Genomic DNA, 16,172 nt, shown 5'->3' with positions numbered 1-16,172 from the left:
CCATTGCTGATTTTATGCAGGATCTCCAGAGGATTATAGCAGATGAAGAAACACAAATTTTATTCAAGGTGAGAAACCAGCGTGATTACAATTCATTGTCATTCAAGCACGTAACAGACAGATTGCCTCTGCATCCCTGTCTCTTTTCCCCTGAACGTGGTGTGGAGTTTTAAAGAGAGAAGTTACTGTCTTTGCCTTCCTTGTCTATTTTCTCACCAGACCCACTGGATTATTGGAAGTCTCCCAATAGCTTCCTTGACATAAGGGACTTCAGCTTCCTATATGGACAGGACATCTCTCCTGTTTATTAATCTACTTAAATAATCTTAGTTTCCAGATCTTATTGATCCTATCACCTGTCTACTGTTTCCCCATTATGAGCTGAAGTTTCCCCTTCTCCTACACCCCCAGAGTCATACAGAATTCTGCGCCTCTGTTTGCTTTGCCCTAATTTGCCTCACCTTCTCTCTGCTTTAATTCTGCTGTGGTATCAAATCTGCCTTTTTCTGCTTTTTCCAGAAAATACTCAGTACCCTGTAAGTACGTGGTCTATGCACAGACACACCCTTGGAACTTGCTTGTTTTACCAACTTATATTCTGTTAATGCATTTCCTCTTGTGATTAAGGCTTTTAAGGCGGAAATAGAAACACACCAAATCCACGCTCTGACTTAGGGTGCAATGTGTTTGAACAATAAACAAAAGCTTTCCACTCTGTATAGCACTTTATAAATATGTGTTTATTTCCTCATCTTTCACCAGTTTTACAGTTTTAACCAGTCCCTCAGTGGTAATGTTTGTCAGAAGCATACAATGGAACTTCAGATACTTCTATTCCATAGTTATGAAATTAAAAACAAATTAACAGGCCTTTCCATACAGAACTGCGCCAAAAAATAATGAAACTAATTTCTTATAACATATTACAGAGTTACATAAGATTTCAACTTACATTTCTATCTTATTCCATGTACTGTATTTACACAGTTAACTAATTTATTATTTACATTTTTCAAATTCTGAAGTCGTAAATTTTTGTATATTGTACATTCTAGTTTAAACTTTTATTACAGAATTTAACACGCATTTTAGACACTGCAATTTCAATATTTCACATGAGTTCTAGGAAATTACTGCCTGGTCTCAACTAGTGATGTGTCACGATGCCTCCTTCATAAGAAAATACATATTACAAAGGAATTTTATAATATTCAGAATCTTGAATTTTGAAAAAACTAAGTACATGGGATGTAATAATGGTAATGCTATTTCCTTTTCTATGCAATATTTTGTTTGGAATGACATTTTACCTGAGATGTAAAATTGTTTAATGTGTGGGCTTTTGATAAAAATTTGAAATTTTACATAAATGTTGGCCTTCTATTTACTGAGAACTACTCCTAGCTGTATAGATATATAAATGCTATTTATATATCTGTATCATATTTTCCAGAAAAGTCTATATCTACATAAATAAACATTGGTATTATATTAGGAAACTTCCCACTATCCTTAAAAAGCAATGTGCTCAAGTACAATATTCAACTTCTGACACAGACACAATAGTAAATGTGACCTCTAATGGTAATCCTTCCTTGCAAGGGAAGTAAGAGGTACCTGTTGAGTTTGGAAGACATGGCAGACAACTTATGTGGACCCAATTAAGGAAATTTTATATATCCAGTCCCAAAAATGTTATGCAGGAGCATCTGACACAGCAGACAATTTTGGGTCAACTTTCCATGTTACAAGTCACTACCTAAATAATGTATTAATAGAAAAAAGTTGATTCTAGAAAAGCCTTACAACAGTTAATGCTGTGTTGTCTTCTCTCATTACAATAATATGCATTTCTATTAACAAATGATTGCAGGTGCTAAGTTTAAAGCAAATGGTCATAAGTTTCATGTTTCTTTTATTCTGTAATTGGTAGACACTGTTAGGCACAATATGACATTCTTTGTAAACATAAATTTTGATACATTAGACCATGAACTGAAGTCACAGAAAGCAGTACACAGACACGTGAGAAGCACAGATCCACTACACATTCCAGGCACGAATGCAGCCATCTGGGAGGCCTGACCCTGTATCCATCACAACTGAAACCCCAGCTGACACCAGTGGAAAAGAAATGCATCCTAGTCACTGAACACTCCTGCTTCTGAAATAATATTTTTTTTTTTCTCTTCTACCAAAGATTTCATAGACTTTTAAGATATAGATGGTCTCATAATCACACATTGATAAAAATGTATTTTACTTTATTTACCCTGAAACACCTAATTATCATAAAGTCAGCGTCAAGAACTAAGGCCCCTAAAGCAAGTAATGTAACTAACACATTTAGAAAGCTTTCTTCAAAATATGTATCTACATATTTTTAAGAAGTTGAAAATGATCTTCCAATAACAACTCATAAGAGAAAATCTCTTGAAGGTTTTTTATTTCCCAAACTTAAAGGTGCACAACACGTTCTGTGCAACGATGTGCAACTCAAGAATCAAACTGAGGAATAGCAAGTCTGAACTTTTACGTGTATTGCTTATTGCAACTCTCACCCTCCATAACCTGTATATGTATGGTAGGCACAAATTAATATGAGTTATTTACATCCAACAGAGCAAAATTAAAATTCTTATCAGAAAATATTCCTTGAAAAAAAATAGTGCACTTAAATTATGTAAGTTTTAAGAAAATTTTCAGTATCCCACGGTTATATGAAGAAATATTAATTTGAGTCTACAAACTCATAGAGGATTTTTGTTCTGCTAATGACCCACGAGCAATCTGAATATACAGTTACTGTTATTGTTATTGGGAAGTAGCTCTCTTCCTCTGAATTACCAGGAAAAAAAGGTATTAAATTATTTAACAAAAAAGCTTTGGAAAGATACATTAGTTTTCCTTTTCTAACTTGCTAGAAATGGAGAATAAGGCAACAACTGAGATAAAAATATATCTTGCTTTGTAAACCAAGCTTCTTAATACATTTCTTAAAAGTGAACTTTCATGCTAAAAAATTGAAAGGCCCTAAAAGAGAAATGTTAATTACTTTGACAAGACCATGCCTTCTGTTTAATTCATTATTTTAAAACACTCCAAAATATATTGAGAGGGATTTATTTTAGGGTAATAGATGAGTCTTCAGCTTTAAGTAACTCCTTTTTATGCTTAAAAAGCTTCTACAGCATCCTTAAAGACTGAGTAATGTTTGGGAAAATGCAATCTATTTCCATTACAGCCTTCTATACTTACAATTTGGAAGTATTTTAACCCAATTCCATGGAAAAGCAATAGATGGTGTGCTAATATCAGTGTCTTTTGAGTTATAACCAGACTTCAAAACACAGGCCTTGCTGTCTCACATGGTCTTTATGATCATGAAAAAGTTCTTTTTTGCCACTCAAAGTAAATAAATTTTACTGACCAAAACTGGCTGATACTGTCATGGCGGGTAACAATGAAGTAATGACAAAATCATTCCATAAGTAGTTTTAAGTCTAAGGTACACAGAAAAATTGCTCAACATAAATTAGACTTACTACAATTCTCCTATTAAGAGAAGGGGAAAATAGAAAATTATGTTATAAGACTTCTGAACTCATTTTTCATGCTGAGCAAAAAAATTCACTTTTAAGTTCATTCAGTGCGCCATATCCTGCTTTGTCCACTTCTTTGGTATTCTGTTCTCATTCTGTGAATTTTAACAGAATTTTAATGGTCGTCTTACTTCAAACAGAAGAGCAATGAGCTGAAAGCACAACCAGAACAACAGATGCCATAATACTGCAGAACACGTTGGTTCTAATGATTTCTGTCTCTTTATATTCATTTCTTGTAATGATTAGGGGCATCCGCAAATGCAAACTTCAGTCTGTAGGCTTCTGCTAGGAGTACACTGATGTCTTCATTTCCCCAATGTACTGTGGGCAAATTCTGTAAAAATATCAGCAACTCCTGGGTGAAGACAAGAAAAAAAAAAAAAAGAAATAAATGTATTTTTTAAATAGCATTGTAATAACTATGTATTGCTTATATAATGATCATTTATAAGGAACCACTCATGTAGCACCTCTGTATCCCAAAAAAACCTGAGATCCCATTAGATTTAGTGACTTTTACAGATACTTGCTATTCAACCTTTCAGTTCAGAAACCTGCTATTAATTGTAGCTAAAATACAGTTATTTGCTAGATAATTTTGTTTTGAGAAAAATAATATGTGTTGTTGCCTATCCAAATTATTTTTATGCTCCAGGGCATGGAGTTATACAATTGGATATATTTTCAAAGTTATGGATGATTGTTAAGTCTGGGATTCTCTCATACCAATGCAAAGATAAGCTATTTCTCTATTTATACATAAAGAATTGTGAAACAAATTATTATTTCAGTCAGTTGCAGTCAACTCCCACATCAATTCTTAGCCCTGGTTTCCCACTCTCTGCTGGTTTCTGATCCCAAAATATTTTCCTATGGTTCAGCTTTTCCTCTCTCTCATATTAGGTTTAGGCGAAATTCCCTTCCAAGAAGTCAAAGCCCACAAATAGAGGTAACAAGGAGCTCACTGGGACAGTGCCTCTATGTTCAGTTCTGATGAACATGCACCAAAATCCACCAAGATCCTCAGCAGCACAAAGCCTCAAATCCCTATCTGTAGGTTGAAACTTGGCAGATATGAGAGGACTCTTTGGAAGATCAGCTACCACAAACTATCTCCTGACATCATGGAAATGATGGTTTTTATAAGGCTCATAATTTTTCCAAACTCAGGAAATCAGTTTGCTCTTTAAAAAAAAAAAACAAAACAAGGTGATCCATAAGGTCACAAACCTTCAAATGTGACACAAAAGCCACCCTAGGCTGAATTTGAAGTTCATGTTTGAGAATTTCCATAGAGCAGATCACCTGTCACCAGCAGATCTCATGCTTAATTGTTTTGGTAAGCTCTGGCAAAACAGCAAAAGACAGGTTTTGAATGAGTCACAACCAAATGAATGTGGATTTTTAGAAGGCAATCTTAGGAATAAGTGAAGTTGTTATGGCTGCTTGTATCTTCTAGGTGCTCTATTGTTGCAGAAGAAATGCATAAAATTTGTGCACATTTGTTTACCAGCATCTTCATTTGTGAGGATGTGCATATGTCTGTTTTTCTGTGAATATGTTTGTTAAGGTTTATTCTAAAGATCAGAAATTAGTGAATGGGAATGCAATTAAAACCACAGCCATTATCTTGTTATAAATCAGAATCCTGCAGTATCATGAATAAGTACCCAGGGAAATTATTCTTCTTCATGAGCCTTATTTTCTTTGTTCCCCCTTTCTCCCTCCTCTGCACCTGCTTTCACAGAAAATGGCTGTAGGAGCCCTTAGCAAGGATTCAGTGATTTTAGACAACAGCCAGGAGCAGAATTTAACATTAAGTGATTTCTTTGTATTTGTGAGAAAATTATTTTGACTTCATCTACTCCACGGTCATGCTATACTGGGTCTTGTAATATGAAAAGAGGAAGGATAGAAGTTGAACAGTACTGTATATTTAATTATGAATAATAAGTAGTAATACAACAGAGTTAGCATGAGAATGTCTCTATTACACTTGAGAGAACACATTTTTAATAAAGTATTGTACAATTGTCAAAATCCCACTCTTTTTTTTTAATTCTATGTACTTATTTGACAGTTATGCTGATAACTGTAATTAATAAATTAGCAGTACAGAGTAGGAGGGTTGTGTGGAGGGATCATAAATGCCTACCTCCATGAAAGCTCTTTTCTCCTTTTACAAAAGTAACTTTCAAGCAGCCCTAAGACACAGCAATTAATTCAGTGAGCTTTGTGAAATTACCTCTTTTACTCTTTGCAGTCTAAAGACTTTTCTGGGTCAGACTTCTGGCTCAAACTGGTGCAAATGATTCATATTGCTGGAGCAGTGTTTTGATTTTCTTTTGGGCTTTGGTTTTCTTTGGACTTTTGAACATCCAAAGACTATAGCTTCAATATCCATACTATATGAAATTTAGCTTATATCTCAAATCTGAGATAGGACTGTTAGTGATGAACTAGTATAATACTTCTACCATTAATTTCAACTTTGATAATAATTTTCATCAGAATTAAAATATAAATAAATGACAGAGTAATGCATTGACTGTCCAAGTCCATTTCTGTTTGAGTGGACATTTTGCCAGCGTTACCAATGGAAAAGATCAAAGTCTAAGACTGATACTAATGAGTGAATATGTGTTACAAATCCAAGTGAAGTAACTGGCCAAAGACATACTACTTGTATGATCATCTAAAGATAAGGCTTATCTTCCTGTGATCTACTTCTGTGTCAAAACTTGCTCAGACAGAAATAAAACTTACATCTACTTAAAAATAAAGTAAAATTTGGCAAAAACCTTGCTAAAGAAAATGTTATTTTCTTCAAATAAGAAAATTTTATTTGTCTTTAACTGCTAGCGAAAATCATGCTGCTTCTATTGCTGCATATGGAGCATTCTTTGGAAACAAGGAAACTACTATAAAGAAACAATCAAAAACCCCCAAACAAAATCTTTGGATTTGAAGAAATGTACAAACACACTACTTAATATTTACAGAACCACAGTACAAGCTTGCCTAAAGCTGCTCAAATCAGCATTTTACAGTTGGAAAAAAAAAGAAGAGCAAGGATTACTACAAGTGACTCAAGCCTACTAATTTATTTTTAATTAACATTCTAATTTTTTTTGCCAACAGATAAACAGGAACTACTAGGTTGCATATGCAAATGAGGCATCCATGCTAACTGCTTAGATTAATTTTCCTATCCACACCAGTATGAAAATATGAGGTACTCTTTGAAATATGATCGATCATAATGTGAATTAATATTTACTATTAAAAACTTCTAGGTGATAAACTGCCTGGCCTATTTCAGAAGAAAACTGAGTCTGAAAATCAATATCTGTAAAATATTCCTGTAAGAATTTTGTTTTCTGTTTAATCTAAATGGTATTGTGATGATACCTGGCTGAAGAATCAGGGCAGCCAGTAGATCAACATCAGAGCTGGGGTTTCCAAAATCCCAGTTCAATGTCTGTTTATATTTTGGCTGTATTAGCAAAAAATATGCTCAGAATTATATACTTTGAATTTGGCAAGTAGAGTGCCCTGGTTTCCTGGACTCTTACTGAGAGGAACAGCCTCATTAATCCCTTGAACTGGGCTCCACCTGCACAGCCAAGCCTGTCAGCACATCTTCAGCTCGCTCTGTTTGTGGTGCTTGCCTCTCATGCCACACCACAGAAAGGCATTTCCATCCTCCCTCCCTCCTTGCCAACCAAGCAGAGGAGAATGAAGGTACCATTTGTATTTGTTCTTGCACCCCATCAAGTACAAAAAATGACGAGATTTCAGTCACAGTGTTACTACCATGGCTAGGGGGCTGCAGCTGCTGTTATGCAGGATGGTGTGAGAAAACTGGCATTTTTTAGCAGGGAGAAGAGAAGGCTAAGGCAGAATCCAAGAGCAGTTTTACATACAGGGGGTAGAAAGAAAAGAGGTGCCAAGAGGCAATAGTAACAAGTTGAAGCTAACTTGTCATACAAAGCGAACTTGTCATAAGAAAACAATCCTTTGCCATGAGGGTGCTTGAGCAGCTTGCCAGGGAAAGTGAGAATCTGTCCACTGTGATTTTCACAACTCGCCTGGCAAACCCCTGAACAGGCTGCTCGAGCTCCCATGCTAGCCTGGCTTGCAGCAGCAACTTGAACTATGGACCTCTCTTCTGCAGTGAGATTTTCCAGGGTTTTATTTTTTAAAGGTCATGGGCTTAATTAGAAAAGGAATCCAAAAGTGCAACAAAAAAATGCTAAACATTTACCCCTTTAGACCATTTGAAGAAACAATAAAGGTACATTGCCTAACAATTGAAGTGTGTTCTACTACTTGTTTCCTTACAAGTAGAAGTGTGTATTTTTCATTTGCAATTAAAGTAGATAGGGGGCTGGTGTAGAAGAGTTGCTGGGTCAGACTATGAATAAATTTAAAATCTACATATCAAACTGACTTTTAAGTATGGCAAAAGATCTAACTATAAACTATATACTAGCCTTTGTAAGAAATTTCTGGTTTACACTGACATATATAAACCACAATTCTGAAATAATTCTTCAATACATTTGAAATTCAACATTTTTGTTACCAAACAAAAACCTTGTATTTTACAGAACTTGAGTCATTGTATTTCCACCACTTTAACTACATTTGGATTTACACGATACTTTACATATGTGTGTTTGTAAAACATCCTAAAATATGCTAAAATACTTTATATATAGCATGCTCAACTATGCTGCTATATATAAAGTATTTTTAAACACTGAGAAGCAGCTATACAATGCAATTTTAAAGTAAATGTACTTTCAAAATGTAATTTTCCTCAGATAATTACCATGTACTCTAGAACTATTCTCTTCTCCTTGTAGTCAAGACAAGACAGTGGTAAATATGCTGTAAGTGCTGTGGAATAGAAGCACCTCTAGACATATGAACAGTAAAAGTATGAGCTCTATGTTTTACACACCACAACAGTAATGCTCCAGATTAAACAATGGCTGTTGTCAGATACAAAATTATTCTTGACGGAAAAAATGTTATCCCACAAGCTCCAATACACATACCTAAAACAAAATACCAGACTACCAGATAGACAGCTCAAAAAGATTATTTCCAAAGCCCTTATTCCTCAGTTTCTTCTGAAATAAAAAAGGTCAAGGTTTGCTCCTTGTAGACTAAACCAAAACTGAATACTAATAAAACTTGACAAAATATATTTTTAATAGTTACTACAAAGTTATCAGCCTCCTCTTCACTGAGACTGCAACCCAGTGAAGTCTCAGCATATGAAAATAATCTTTAAAAACCCCAATCCCAGAGCAAAGAAAGCAAATTTTATCATGTTTTGAAATCTGGTTCACTACCAAATCTCCTGCCAGTATGAAGTCTGCTATAATCCCTTTTATCAACACAATTTTAGCATAAGATTGGGCAATAATACCAGTTATTTGGCAATGGCTACCTGTAGTTGTTATGCTATTTATTGTCACCCCTACTCTGACTCCATATGTGGATCTTGAAGGAAGGAACATCAAAACCAATTACAGAAAAACTAACATGTTGATAGTTAATAAAACACAAAAATGTGTTATTCTAACAAGCAGAGCACTAAGGTATCTTCTGTGCTAATAAAAGAAATAAATTTACTTTGAAAATTCAGTTCAGAGTTTTTGTCTGTGTGCATTATTGATAAAGTTCAATTGCAATTTTTTTTTTTTTAATAGAAGAAACTTAACAGGACATAAAACCCAGTAATAGTGTTTTCATTTTAGAAAATATAAAATGGCAGTAACTAAAGTTAAAATCAAACTTGAACATACTGAGGACATTAACAGAGTTAGTTTTTAGTGTCAAAACTGGGAACTGGTCTATTAATTTAACAAATAAAGGCACTCCTAAAATGCAGGACTTTTCTATGAGAGTTGTTAATCCTTCCTGCTGTTAACTGCAATGTAATCATGGTCTGAGTACTCCTGGTCTACCACAGCTCTGTTTTACACTGATAGGCAAAACCTACAATCTTGCTATATTTTATGATCATAAACTTTTCAGTTTTGTACTCTAAACTCTACTTATACTCTGCATATAAGTAAATTAAAGGTAAATTAAATTTATATATAAACTTTTGTGATTTAATAAGAAAACGCTAACAACTCTATTTTTAGTAAGAGCTGTATCTATTACACATTATGACCATATATAAAACCCTGCAAAATTTATGCTGGCAATTTGATTAAATGGCCCCTTTATGAGAGTTATTTGTACTTTCCAAAGTTGTACTTGAAATCCCAGAACACAGCACCCAGTTTTAAAGAACTAATGAGGAGCAATTCTACTAAAATTTATTCTGAGTAATTATTGAGACAACCTAAGGAGGAAACCAATTACTGCCAGGGGAAAAAATTGCTAATTTATCTTTTTAGATAATAGAAAAGAGAAATAAACCTTATGCATACATTAAAAGAAATCTAAATGTTTTTATGGTTTTATGGGAAATTGGATAAAGTTGCACCAGAAATAAAGCTGGACAATGATTCTAACATTTTTTTGCAACCAGATGTAATCACTATACAGGCAAAAGAAATCCTTAATATAGGGATTACTTAATTCCTATTTCCATTACAATATTTTTTTCACTTGATTGCACTTCGGACTGTCAAGTCTGAAAGGAAAGGATGGATAGTGCCAAGCGGGCATCCCCTCCATGGCCTCAATCCCTTCCTTGCACTATGGAGCAGAGACACAGACAGATGGGCCAGAGCTGCAGTGCCTCAGACCTGTACGAGCTGCAGTGACCAGGCTGGCAAGGTGCTATGCCCTGTTAACCTCTAATCCTCTTCCCAGATATTTAGGATGAAGGATTCCTGCTGCTTTGGGACTCAGCCAAGCTCACTGCAAATCTTCCCCCTCCAGCCTGCTATCAAAGCAGTAACTGCACTGGCTGGTGACATGAAAGCACAGGTCCAGCACACCCTGCAGAGCCTGCATGACCTTGTTCAGCTGCCTTAGTGCTACTTTTCCCTTCTCTCTGCCCCTTGCTGTTGATATCATAGTGCACCAAATGAATAGGGCTCTAGCTCTGAGACAAGTTCTCTTCTCTTTCTTGAGTGCTGTTCCTCCTCTTGCAATGTGCTCAGCAATACTCCTTATGCTGCTGCCACTTCTTACTTCTACAGATGTCCTAACCTGCTACAGGGAGTTGCAAATAATGAGCTCTATTTCTGGAGTGCTGTGCATCTCATTAACTACCTGTGTCCTGGAGTCAGAGAAAACATTTATTTTCTGTTGGGCACAGCTGGAATTGAGAATACTAGGATTTCAAAATCTCATACTAAAGGGATAGTAGGAATAGGTCACCTACTGCAGCTTAAGAAATATTTGCTGCAGATAGAGGTTAAGAGGCGTAAGGAGACCCGGATTCTTCAGGAGTACAGCTGCCTGTGCTGTTTCCTGAGCATGGAAAGCACTTGGCAACAATGGCTGAGACAGCATAGACCAGTCCCTTTTGGATACCAGATGCAACAACACCTTCTTGGTGCCTGTAACTTCAAAGACTATGGATGAACCTACACTTTGATAAGCACAAGATGGGGAAACACTGATGTATCTATGTCAAGTGGCAGGAGCATTGAAATCTGCACTGGACACAGTCTGAAGGATTTAAAAGAGACATTCTTGGCCAGTCATAAATCAGTGTCACTCAAAAACTTCCTTTCACCTTGAAAGTGAAAGTTTAGAGGAAAAAAAATAAAAAAACCCCAACCCAAATATTTGCTGAAACAGTGTGATATAGAACTTCCTAAATTCAATGCTAAATTTGATTTTTTTCTTGTACATTACTTTATTGTGCATTACTTACATTATACACCTAGAATTCCCTGAAAAGAACATTAAGTATTTCAATCAGTCTTATACATCTTAATTTTGACCTTTTTTTCACACGCGATGACATCTCAATCAGCAGACCACAGCATACAGAACTCATAACAGTAGGAATCTAACTAAAGAGATAAAATGTTATTCAGAAGTCTAACTAGACTTGTTGCATCTTAAAATGAACACTTCTTAAAAAATCTAAATAATTTAAAGGTTAGCTTCTTCTACTACTAGCTTACATTCATCACTTCAAGGACACAGTGATTCTCAACAAGTATATATTTCTTTACCCTTTGATTCAAATATAGTGTTTACATATTTTTATATATATACATATTCTTTGATTCAAGTATATATTTTAATTCTTCATTTCAACTGATCAATCTCCCTTTATTCTTATGAAAACATAAAGAAGTATGCTATTCTTATAATTAATTTCATATTCCTAATAAGAACTTCATAGAAACACACCTTAACATCCTAAAAATGAAAGCTTATGGGAAATTAATGGTCTTATCATTTCCCTTTCATGTTTTTCTTTTCATGACTACTGAAAAAGATTCCAGGACTCAGCATACTAAACCAGCAAATTAAGTCCCGTTTCATCCAGTATGGATCTCTTACACAAGTCATTAGCAACCTTAATTGCTAATCATAAAATACATGGTTCTAAAGGACTATGTCAGAGAAGCTGTGCTTAGCTTCAGCTTACTTAGCTGGAGAGATTTACATCTTCATTTGCAGGGGTACTGGTTAAAAAATACATTAAAGAAACCACATCTCAGCTTGTATTAGAGGTAGTCTTATTTCCTTGGTCTCAAATGAAAAAGCAAACCCACAAGTAATCTCCATCCCTAAACCAGGAATCAAATTTGCATGCTAGGTCTTTTTCTCAACTAAACTTTCTATCCACACGTTATTATCTCAAGTTTATAAGACCAGGTTAAGGAGTTAAAATCAAAGCAAGCATTGCCTCAGAGCCTACAGGATTTAAGGTACCTTCCATCTCATACCCTTCTATCACTGTGATACTTGAACACTGATCTAAATTCATGCTTAAATCGGGCAGTCAAACAAAAACAATCCGAGGTTCTTTCTCACATTTAAACTAGAGAAAACAGAATTTCCATTTTACATGTCTCATGAAAACTGAGTGTCTCAGGAAGCATCCAGGAAAGTTTCACCATACTCCAACTGCTAAAGCTCAGAACAGAACAGCCCCAAACCACTCTGATTATAATTTTTGCTGTATGGTTTTATGAAATATTGTTATATTGATGGTATTTGAAGATACGTGTACTTCTTATGAACCAAAACATAAATTATAACAAATAAATAATAAAGAGCCCAAGTATGTAATTTACCACTAGTTCCATCCAAACAACAACAAATAAAGGAGAACAGATGCAAATATCCAGAGTATGAAAAAGTAATGAAGTTCAGTTGTTATTCTAGTAAAAGAAAATTCAAACAAAACCCATCTGAACATAGGATGTACTGTACCAATTAAGGCTGCAGCAATTATGGCAGAACTAAATTTCTGAAAGTACTTACCAAGGAGTAAGTTACTACATTCTATATTTTCTGTAGTCAGGCAAGATCAAAATATTTCTATAGCAGATTCCAAGAGAAAATTTACAATTTTGCCTTCCCATGAAGTCCATATGCTAACCATGCTTCTTGGTTTGGTTCTCCTGACTGTAATTCGGCAGTGAATTTTAAGTGGGACAATTTCTACAGCTACAAACTCACACATATTTCATTTCCTTATCTACAATGACTTAGATTTTAACACCATAGTATGAATAGCTAAAAGCTCAGCCAAAAAAAAAAAAAAGAAGAAAGAAAATCATAAAATACCAATTGAATAGAATGAAGTACAGCACAAAATTTTATGCATTTCTAACTTAAAATGATTATGTTTTGACAAAACACTGTAAATTGTTCTGAATAAAATCTTGTTTTGGAGAAAACATATATGAAGGATGGCTGATACAAAATTGCCTGTTTTCTATAACTTAAGTAGTAGTGCCTGAGATACCTAAGTTTTACATCCAATAAATATGTCACAGTGAGGTGGCTATTTAAACTAGTGTATTTTTAGAAGTAAAACAAGTAGTCCCAAACACAATTCAAATGGAATATTGTCACTGTCCTAGAGGATATAGGACTGAAAGAGGCCATTTCCATTATATTGCTCAATTACCACCACATGGAGCCACATTTTGGTGTTTTGTGCTGAATAATAAACAATCATTCCCCACTTGCCATGACAAAGCCCATAAAGCATTTGTGCACCTCTGAGAGACTTAAGGACAACAGTACAGAGAGCCAACGACTTGGCAGTGGAAGAGAACTTCATGAAGACATCACAGTTAAAGGAAACAACCTGCCCCATCTGATAACTGAAAATTTCCTAGTTAACCTGAGAAGCCTCACAAAAATCAATAAGAAGTAATCCAAAAATCCCTTCATCCCTGAGGAAAATGCCACTGTTCAAATTAAGAAATCAATTAAGCTTCCTTGGTGAGCAGAGCATACAGGCACAAGAGCACAAGACAAGGGATCACCCAAGCTGCATAGGTTTTCCCAATGTACAAAAACAGCTACATCCCCACAAATTTCTATCCATTCCTTGATGCCTTAAGAGAAAAATATATGCTATAGAATGCTTCAGTCAGGGAGCAATTCCAAAAGTGCATTCATAGACAATCAGACTCAAGCATCAATTCAAATTAACACAATATAATCCAATTGCACACTATAAGCTAAAGAATAAAAGTATCCTAAACCAAAATAAATACTACGTGAGAAACATGATTAACAACTGTGACTGTGTTCAAGACATCTTTCAATTTGTTTGGGGACAAGAAAAAACCCAAACCAGGATTAATCTTCCTGTATCACACAATAACATACATTTGTCAAGTTTTGTCAGAAAATATATGCTGCTCCTTATGTCCTGATATTTCACATACAAGGTGCTTCACTTTATGGTTTATAAATCAAAGTTAAATAATTTATATACTTTGGATCTTTCACCACAATTACATTATGACTTAAATCTTTACCCCCATTATAATGCAATCCAAATGCATTCTAGAAGATAATCATGTTCTCTCTCAAGCTTTGCTTCACAAGGCTAAACAACCAACATTCTTTTAATGTTCTCTGCTAAGGCCGGTTCTTCCTTTTCCAGATTCCTGTTGCTAAACACAATTCTAAAGAAATTACATAAAGCCCAAATATATAATTCTCATGCAAGTCCCAGACAAATGTAATTTTTCAAAACCATATAGGCAAGAACAGATTACTGGAGTCACGGAAAAATACTAACACTAAATGGAGTACCTGGAAGCCCTAAGGTACATACAAATATCCTAAGACCCTGGACTTTAAGTCAATTAAAATACTATCATACTTTCTTTATATAATATTTAATTGCCTTTATTACATGTCACTATACTGATAAAAATAAAAATCTACAACTCAACTTTGGCCAGACAGAACTTGAGATCAAATTTCTATATGAGACGATAAATGCCTCAACTTTCGCAAAAAATATGTTTGTAAACCAATAGCTGAATGCAGGTTTTATTCTTTACTTATCTACAGATGAACAGCCTCCAGACACAAACATGAGAGAACTGAATGTCTTTTCAGTACAGTGGCTGACAATGGGCTAGCTTAATCTTTTCTGGCTGCTCATTTTTAAGGTTTCCAAGATTAAAGTCCTGAAAGCTCTTAGGCCATGAGTACCTTTTCTTGGTAATCCTGGTCTTCACACACAAGGAAATAAACAACTTTACACTCAAACTTCAAAAGAATCTGCATGTTGAAAGCAGTGGCCTCAGGCATGGTATCAATGACCAAAGAGCAGCTTGGCAGAGGAACACTGACAATTGCACAGTAGCTCCAGAATGGCCATCAAAGATCAAACAGGTCAGTCCTTTATTTCCCACTATGTAAGGAGTAAGATTACTAAAACTAGTGAGAATCAATACAGAGAGAAAAACACTGTTTTCATAATAATGATTTCAGCACATGACAACTAGTAGTACATAAAGTCAATATGAGTAACATTTTGCAGTATTTCTCCCAGGTGTTGTGTTCTTACACTCACTTGATTTTGTAAAATTCAAATTACCTTAAGAAAAAGATTGTGGCCTTCAGAGATTCAAAGGAAAGCTTCAAAAAATCTATCTGAAATGGTTATCCAAAGAATCAAAACCACACATAAACCAAACAGGTTTTAAGGACAAAATTATACCCAAATTAATTTTCTTCAGATAACTGGATATCTGACAACTTTATTTCTTTTACAAAACCATACTTGTGAATAAAATGTCATTTTGTTTAAATAAATAAACACGACCAAAAGGTGTTCCAGGGTTTGGCAGAAAGCATACTAACAGTTCTAATGGATAAACACTTCAGTGATGCATTACGTGGTGTAACGTAGGTGTTTGATGGGCTGGCTACAGACAGTGACACATCTCTCATCTGTTCTTTAGCAGGCAGATGAGAGGAGGAATTCCTGTATTTATCACAATAATCTCCTAGAAAGGAAACGATAGCACAGCTTGGGAGATGTGATCTTTTCTCACACAAGAGAACAAAGTTGTCAACTACATGAAGCAGAATTTTCAGAGGAATATTACTGCTGGCAATTTTGGGTCACTTTAATAG

The 16,172-nt window shown here is 35.0% G+C and overlaps 1 protein-coding gene across 1 annotated transcript in view; it reads right to left on the bottom strand.

Annotated features, from left to right (window-relative positions):
• Nucleotides 1–719: 719 nt before the first annotated feature.
• TBC1D22A (TBC1 domain family member 22A) overlaps nucleotides 720–16,172 on the bottom strand; it is a 146,592-nt gene continuing 131,139 nt past the window's right edge. Inside the window, exon 13 of the mRNA XM_085041493.1 lies at nucleotides 720–3,960. Within this exon, the coding sequence (XP_084897619.1) occupies nucleotides 3,832–3,960 (129 nt within the window). The 3' untranslated portion in view covers nucleotides 720–3,831. The remainder of the gene's footprint in view (nucleotides 3,961–16,172) is intronic.

This window comes from Lichenostomus cassidix, chromosome 1Aa (assembly GCF_008360975.1).
Source record: "Lichenostomus cassidix isolate B80296 chromosome 1Aa, HeHo_3.0, whole genome shotgun sequence".
Taxonomy (NCBI): Eukaryota; Metazoa; Chordata; class Aves; order Passeriformes; family Meliphagidae; genus Lichenostomus; species Lichenostomus cassidix.
The sequence above is the reverse complement of the archived record's forward strand: the minus strand, read 5'-3'. Positions and strand labels throughout refer to the sequence as shown.